The sequence below is a fragment of the Myotis brandtii genome, unplaced genomic scaffold (genome assembly GCF_000412655.1).
Source record: "Myotis brandtii unplaced genomic scaffold, ASM41265v1 scaffold114, whole genome shotgun sequence".
Lineage (NCBI taxonomy): Eukaryota > Metazoa > Chordata > Mammalia > Chiroptera > Vespertilionidae > Myotis > Myotis brandtii.
The window spans coordinates 670691-679282 of NW_005353927.1; the positions used below are offsets into that span (position 1 = coordinate 670691).

The 8592-nt window shown below is 49.8% G+C and overlaps 1 protein-coding gene across 1 annotated transcript in view; it reads right to left on the bottom strand.

The window, feature by feature from the left end:
• The window catches only part of ZC3H4 (zinc finger CCCH-type containing 4), a 41310-nt gene that overhangs the window by 14564 nt on the left and 18154 nt on the right, over nt 1-8592 (bottom strand). Inside the window, 8 exon segments of the mRNA XM_014548188.1 lie at nt 2326-2435; nt 2958-3069; nt 4736-4843; nt 5785-5924; nt 6033-6129; nt 6815-6858; nt 6861-6926; nt 8146-8368. Of these exon segments, the coding sequence (XP_014403674.1) occupies nt 2326-2435; nt 2958-3069; nt 4736-4843; nt 5785-5924; nt 6033-6129; nt 6815-6858; nt 6861-6926; nt 8146-8368 (900 nt within the window).

The window sequence follows — 8592 nt, forward strand, 5'->3', positions numbered from 1 at the left end:
TGACTCTCTATCTCTCTCCCTTCCTCTCTATAAAAAATCAATAAAATATATTTTTTTAAAAAAAAATAAATAAATAAAATGAGAACAAGTGATAAAGCAAGTGGGGCAAAAAATATTGTTTAACAGTTGAATCTGGCAGAGGGAATTCTTTGTGTTATTCTTGCCAACTGTTCCCACATAAAAGTCATTGCCAACCCCAAAGGCAGGCATGCTTCCAAACTAGAGTGGACAGCTGGAAATCAGTGTCTGGACAGACAGAAGTGTCACTGAGAAATGGGAAAATAAAGCAGGACAGACATTTCAGGATGGGGGGGCGAGGGGACGAAGTCCCGGTCGTGAGAGGCATCACAGCTCGGACCCCAGGCCCAGCCCTGGTGGACCAGCTGCAGCTCCGTCTGGGCAGGAGGGAGATGGCTGACCCCACGCCTTCGGCAGGGTCAGTAGGCCCATCCTAAGGCATGCTGCGCGTTTTACTTCCTGACCACACAAATTCGACTCTAGAATGGTTTTTCTAGGTTCTGCACTCATTTTTAACCCACTGAGACTTAGCCTTATATAGGGGATGATATCAATGCTTTCAAAATGTTTGTGGGAGCTCAAATGGGACACTTTGTTTTCTTGGGTTTTTATTAGGGCGTCTAGAGCTTTGCTGTCCAATATGGTGGTCACTGGCCTTGTGTGACTACTGAGTACTTGAAATGTGGCCATAAGTACCAGATTCTGAAGACACTGTAGTCTCCCAAAAATCTTACTTTTTCCCATCACTTATTATTTGCCAAAATGATTATTTTGAACATGGATACATTGAGCTAAGATATATTGTAAAAGTTAAATTCATCTGTTTCTTTTTACTTTTCTAATATGGCTACTAGAAATTTTAAAATTAAGTATGTGTAGTCTGACCCTGCTCTCTGGTTAGAGCGTCAGCCCTCGCACCAAAGGGTTGAGGGTTCGATTCTGGGTCAGGGGCACGTACCTGGGTTGTAGAGTTCGGTCCTGGCCCTGATCGGGGCATGTGTGGGGTCATGTCTCTCTCACATTAATGTTTCTCTGCCCATCCCCCCTGCTGTCCCTCCCTCCCTTCTAATCTCTCTAAAAATCAATGGAAAATGTGTAGCCTGTGATTTACAAGACTGGCCAATTTATAGTCATTCTTTATATTTCTCTGCCCACGTCATATAAATTGTGCAATTATCAGTAAAACCTTCATATTAAAACTGCTGCAGAACTAGTAGGTAATTAAAAAAGGAAAAATTAAACATGTGGCTGGGACATGTTTCCTATTAGACAGCACTGGTCTAGAACACAAACTCTGAACCTCCAGCAGGGGGCAGTCCTCAGTCAGATATTGTTCAAATGAGGAATGAAGTCACCATGACTTCCCACTACTTTCCCTGTGAAAAACTCATAGACTCTAGATCTAGATGACAAAGCCCTAGTCCTAGGTTATTAGGCTCCACAAAGGGCCTGGCCAAATAAGACCTTTCTCCAACTTTTCCCACGCCTTTGCCAATGAGGAGCGGTGTTCTCTTGCTTTGCCTGTGCCCGGCTTCCCCTCAACTGCTCAGGGTGCCAGCAGCCATTTAAACTGGGCAGTCATCCGAGGATGGCTGATGAGCACGACCCTTTCCATTCTTAAAACAAATAGCCAACTCCTCAAACCATCTGAAAACTAGAAGGCAGGAAAGCCTTCATTTCAAAGGCTACATTCTCTTGCTCATCCCTCGGATGCATTAGGAAACCAAGGACAGGACCTTGGGACTCCCCAAGTCCTAATGACTCCTCAGGGACAAGACGATACTAGGATGAGTTTCAAATGTCACCTGACGACTCAAAAAGCCCTGACACCTCACCCGAGGGAAGAAGTCTCCAACAAGCCCGAACCTCTAATTTCCCTGGTTTTTTTGGGGGGTTTTTTTTTTTTTTACTGCTTAATAGAATCCTTAAAAATTTTAAGTAAACATTTGGCATTTCCATAATAATATAAACCATCCCAAGTCTCCTCTCCTCTTTGTGTACCATGACTCTCTCTAAAGGACAACTAAGAAATCACAAGGTATGTTTGGAGACACACCAGGCAACACTCCTTTCATGCAGCCACCCCAGTGACAACTGCCCCGGCTGGAGAGAAGATGCACGCGTGACCTCCACTCTCTCCGTAGGCAAGAACAGTCCCCATGTCTTCCTTAAAATGGCCCCGATCTAGATCAATGCAACTGGGAATTCTGGTCCTGCAGAGGCCAGCGGGCGGCTACAAAGCCAAGTCCACAGAAGGCACAGCTCCTGGTTCCTGTCAGCTGTGGTGGCCGACCCCCCAGACCTTACCTTATCCAAGAGCTCTCTTGTCTCCTCGGTCAGAGGGTCGTGGGAAAACATGCAGTCGTCACCATTGATGCAGTTCCCAGTCGTGTGGTATAACTTACACGGAAAATCGCGTTCATGGCAAATTAAGGCAAATGCTTCACCTCATGGAACCCACCCGAGGGCAGAACCCAACCCCGTGTTTTGGAGATGAGGAAACTGGAGCCCGGAGAGGTGAGGTGACTTGCTCAGGGTGGCACAGCGGGCTGGCGGCAGACCCAATGAGACCCCACCTGCTGGCCTCGGGGCTGTGTCCTCAAATCCTCACTCAGCAGGAATAGGGAAGTTCAATGATGTGCCCAAGGTTACACAGCCAGTTGGAAAGTCTCAGAAAGATAACAGGCAATGGCATAGGCCAGTCCCAAGAGTATATGTAAAGAGAACATATTAACGTGTGGGCCTCAGTTTACTCATCTGCAGAATGGGAACAGCAGGCCCGTCATAGGACAGATGTGAGGGTTAAGTAAGATGCAGATGCACTGAAAGCTCGACACTGCACTGGCAGGGCGAGAGGAAGCGCAGTGGAGGTCAGCTGTTACTACCGACAAGGAGAGCTCTGCCCCTCAATCAGAGCAGATGTGGGCACCAAAGGATATCGTGCATGTAGGGGCAGTTCTCGGCTTTGGCACAAAACCCGGTGATGTAAAACTTGCACAGTTCTCGCTTCTTTGGTAGCTCGATGTCATGGCTGAAGTTACAGTGGTCTCCCTGGAAGAGAAGCAATGGAAAGGTCAGGCGGTGGTACGGGAAGCCCTTGCTGATCCTTCTCCAAGAAAACGCTACTCTGTCACCGCTGAAGCAGAGGGACCAACGACAGAATGAAGCCCCCTTCCCTCAGGGAGAGGCAGGTTTCCCACCAACCTCACACTTATGACCACGTGTGCGCTCCCCTGGGGCCCCTGCCTCCCTCTCCCACAGCCTCCTTCCTTCCGTCTCTATTCCTTGCCTTTCACTGCCTCCTTCTAACTCTTCTCTTTCCTTCCCTTCTTTCTCTTATCTACTATTTTTCACTATTTACTGCATGACAACCAGTGTCCAGTCCCATGCTTTCTCCTAACAGAACCCCAGTTCTGTTTGAGGAAGAATGTGCCCGGCTAAAAATATTCCATTTCCCAGCTTCCCTTAAAGTTCTGGCCACAGGTGTAGGCAAAAGTCCCTACGAGGACAACACTGCCTCAATTTTTTAAAAATACCACCACCTATTTTTCTTCCTCTAGCCTTTAGATGTGATGCCCGGAGAACATCAGCCACTGTGCAACCATGAAGACAAAAGCCACATGCTCAAGCACGGCAAAATTAAGCCGAGGAAGGAGTGTGGTCCTGCAGCGCGCCGCCGACCACTGCACAAGCCTTGTACACTATTCTGAGGGATAAACACCTATGTGCTTAAGCTAGTGGAGTTGCCTTTTTGTTATTTGCACTATGACACAATCCAAACAAAACAACACCAAGGTAAACTAAAGATAGAAATGGTTGTATACTTGTTTCAAAAGTCTTATTCTCATGAATGCCTATTCATTTTTCTTTGTTTATATGTATTACGAGCTTCTAAAAATAATATGAATTGACTGTAATAAGGAATATTTTACATACGCATGCACACTTATTGGAAGTACACATTTTTCTAGCCATATACAGAGGTGCAGTATTTCCTGGGTGCACGTTTCCCAATATCTGTCCACTGACGCTAAATGTGAATAAAAAGCTGGCTGACAGCCTTAGCCAGTTTGGCTCAGTAGATAGAGCATCGGCCTGCGGACTGAAGGGTCCTGGGTTCCATTCCAGCAAGGGCACATGCCCGTGTGGGCTTGATCCCCAGTAGGGGGCGTGCAGGAGGCAGTCAATCAATGATTCTCTCTCATCATTGATGTTTCTATCTCTCTCTTCCCTCTCCCTTCCTCTCTCAATAAAAATATATTTAAAAAATTAAAAGAAAAAAGAAAGCTGGCTGACTAACATTGGGTTATATTGTTTCCTTCAGAATTCTGTGGCCGCTGGTCCATCTTGTGGCATTCAATTCTGCTGTGAAGTTCAAGGCTGGCCTGATTCCTGCCCCTAACCAGAATATGTACATCTCTGCATTAGCATCAATCTTAATACAACATTTGAGGCTGTACAGATTTGTTGAGAACTTTGGCCAAAAATATCCTCCCCAAACCAGAAAAACCCAGATGTCCTGTTGCTCCGGCCCTTAGGTCCCTCTGAGAAGAGAACCAAGTCTCCCAGGCCCTGGAGGCACCTCCCCTCTCGGTAGTCAACCACTCCCACCAACACCGGCCTTGCCCAATGAGGTGGCCTCCAGAGCATGCCCAGGGGCCCGTGTCCTCTGGGAGGTTGCTGCCCTGCTCAGCACCCAGATCCTCTGACCCCTTACCCATGTGCACCGCCCCTCCACGAAGTATTTGCAGATGACTTTGCCTTTCTTGTCAGACTGTTGATGGGGCTTGTCATGGTCACGGCTCCGGTAGCTTCCACCGCCATCCTGTTGGGGACACAGAACACAGAGTGTGAATGTAACTAACGGGGAATGAAAAGCGAGGGCGGTGAGGGCCCCGCGGGTCAGGTGGAGACCATCTGAGTGAAGAAGAGTAATAGGAGTTGTCTAGCAGCCAGTTACATCTGACACCTCGTCTCCCATTGGTTCCTCACTTTCTCCATACTGGAATTTCAGAAAGGAGAAGAAAGGTGTCACATGGGGAACAATGAACATAGGAGTCCGAGCCCACAGTATGGAGTGCTGCTTGGATAAGAAAAGCTCTGGCACTTGGAGCTGTTGGCCATGAAGACTCGCGCACACACACTTGTGCAGGAACACATCCACCTCCTGGAGGCAGAGGCACGTGCCTTCCTGTAAAACTCTCCAGGGATAACTGAGTGGGTCACCTAGAACCTTCCAAGTCTTAGAGACTTGTTCGGGGTGACTGCAGGTGCTACAAAGACGTGGTTTTAAAAAACAGAGGGTCTTACCCTGGCCAGTGATGCTCACTGGTTGGAGCGTTGACCAGCACACCGAAAGGTCGCCAGTTTGATTCCCAGTCAAGGGCATGTACTAGGGTTGCAGGTTCAATCCCCAGGCCCTGGTTGGGGTGCGTGTGGGAGGCAACCAACCAATATGTCTCTCTCACATCGATGTTTCTCCCCCACCCTTTCTAAAAATCAATGGGGGAAAAAATATCCTCGGGTGAGATTAACAATAAAACACACACACACACACACACACACACACAACAAAACACAAAAGAGAGGGTCTCACTAGCAGTGCATCCCTATGAGAGATGATTAGTGCTTATTGGCCCTATGGGGAACGGCTCCTGGGAGCAGGGGGCCAGGGTCAGCCTCAGAGGACAACTCATTAAAGAGAAAAAAATATCCAAGGAGGGGCCTTGGGTAAACACATCAGATCAGAATGAAGAGCTGACTCACGCCCATGTCATCATCATAGAAGTCTTCATCATCGTTCATCCTACCCTTGCTCATCCCTCCTCGGCTGCCACCTCGACCTCGGCTGCGGCCCATCCCTTTGCCTCGGCCTCGGGAACCCCGGCCACGGCCTCGATTTAACCCTGCGGAGGAGAGAAATGGCATCAGCCACTGCCTGTCCCCAGAACCCAACTCTAACAGCTGCCAGAGGGAGCCCCACCAACTCGTCAACTTCTGGGCCCCCTGCCCACCTCGTCCTCGGCTATCCTTGGACCGGCGGTACTGGTTTAGCTCCTTGGAATAGTCGTCATAATCCTCGTCTCCCATTGGTTCCTCACTTTCTCCATACTGGAATTTCAGAAAGAAGAAAGGTGTCACATGGGGAACAATGAACACAGTCCCTAACTATACATTTTGGCCCCTTTGCCTTTTGGTTTCAAGGACAACTTCAGACTCAGAATAGCAGGTGAGGAATCTGGGCCTCAGGCCTGTGTCCCCTCCTCACATGACCCAGCTTGAGCATGGGTGGTCTTAATCCTTTCTGTGCAGTCGTCAGTCTTAAAACTCCCACCCCCTGGGCAAATCCATTAGGGCACCTCTGTACACAACGGACAGCTGTGCCGCTGGAACAGGACTGCACAGAAAGGTCTCGGCAGGGACACGGCAGTGAGCGTGGCAGTTCTCTGCCAGAGGAGTGAGTGTGCCGGTGCGCAAGCACACAGCACAGCGAGTAAATAAGCCCCCAGCTGCAAAGGCCTAAAACGTTTCCAGAGCCACTCGGAACCCTGTCTCCAGGGACGGGAATTAAGTCGCTGGGAAAGGAGTGGGAAAAAGATATAATTTTCACAGCTCACCCTTTGGTATCTGTTCAGTTTGAATCATATGAAAGTTTTTTCAATTTCAAAATCATATATGAACATTTAAAACACATAAGCCTGCCTGATGCTTGCTTTCCTTAGCCTTACAGGCCACCCCCAACAGTACATGCAGCCCACCAGCCATTCCCCCATTTCCGGGCAGTAGAAAACCTTACATCCATCTCATCTTCATAAAAGTCATCTTCGTCTTCTGGGTGCCCATGCCTCGGCCCCGGGACCCTCCGCGGCTTCCTCGGCCCCGGTAGCCCCTGCCACGGCCTCGACTGCCTGCACGGTGATTCAGAAAGTGAACGCCTGAGCGGGAGTAGACCCCACCAACAAGAGAGATGTTAACCCATTGTCTGCCCCTGAGGTCAATCATTTCACCCTCCTCTCCTCCTCCAAGAAGCCTTCCCAGCTTCCCCAGGCAGACTAATGGTTCCCCTGGTCCCCTCTATGGGGTGCCTCAGCATTGCAGGCACATGACTGCCACAGCACTCACTACACTGAAAGCTGCACTGTACGATATGGTAGCCACCAGCCTCGTGTGGCTTCTGAGCACCGGAAACGGGGCTGACCAAACCAGAGAGATGCTGTGAGTATAAGTACATCTGGACTGCAAAGACTCAGTGGGGGAAAAGAGAGGGAATGTAAAATATCACATCTGCCTAGTTTGCAAACGTGTTGAAATAAGCTTTTGAATGTATAAGGTAAATAAAATATATTGTTAAAATTCATTTCATCTATTTGCTTTTACTTTTTAACGGTGACTGCTAGAAAACTAAGTCACATGGCGGCTTGCATTCTGCTTCTACAGGACAGCGCTAATCTAGAATCTCCCGAAAGAGCAAGGCCTGTCCAGGGTGGTGTCCGTGAAAGACGGCTGAAAAAAAGAAGGGATAGACGGCCACTCAAACAACAAGCTGGGCCTTAGGCGGGGACACGAACCTTTGAGCTAGAAGGTTCTGGAAGCCCCCTTTGGGTGGAAAATCTCCCTGGCAGGAGATGGTTCTAAGAGGGTAGGCTGGGCCTCTGGTGCTCTGCCCTCCCCTACCATCCTTCTAACTGCCAGAGTTCAAGGTTCAGAGGTGTGGCAGGCCCACAGGCTGCAGTCACACCTTGTCAGGTGATATGAGCTGAGGATGGGGGAGGGGGTTACTGAGGGTTGTGGCATCCAATTGCCAGTCACCCTGGCCCAGATGTGAGAAGCTGTCCCTTTTCTTTCCCCTCGCTGCGGACCAGGAAGTGAATTTTCCCTCTCCCTGCCTCATACCAGCCTGGCTCCATCCCAACCAGGGCCTCAGCACTGGCCTTCTGCTCACATGGCTAACTCCCCCAAACCTTTCCTTCCGTACTTATCTCAGCCCTAAACGACTGCCGTCTCTTCTCCTGGACTGGAGGCTCCGTGAGCACAGAGACAACCAGGCCTGTCCCACTCTGCACCGCCCCTCCAGCCCCCTGCCCCAGGTCTGCTCAGACACCCTGGAGCAGAAGCTTGGGGTCTCACCTCGGCCCCGACTGCTGCCCTCCTTGGCACGCCGGTACTGGTTCAGCTCTTTGGTGAAGTCGTCGTAGTCCTCCTTGCCCATATCCTCTTCCTCGTCGCCCTCATACTCCCCGTACTGCTCGTTATCATAGTCGTCGTACATGCTGTAGCCTTTGCTGTCCATCTTAGAGTAGGACTTCTTGGGCAGGGACGTGCTGTGTGACGGGGGGTACTGCTGGTGGGACTGCCAGGGAGAGGAGGGTGAGCAGGCCCCAGGGCCTTGGGTGCAGACCACCAAGACCCTCACTATCCCTGGGAGAGATACCATCCTCGAGCTACTGGGGGACTGGTCCCCACCTGAGTGAGAGCTAGGCGGTAGGCCCAGATGTTTCTGTTCTTCAGAAAGGGCCACAGCTTGAAAGAAAATGGAGAACAGACCCCACAATCCCTGAAGAACAAGGAGAAAGT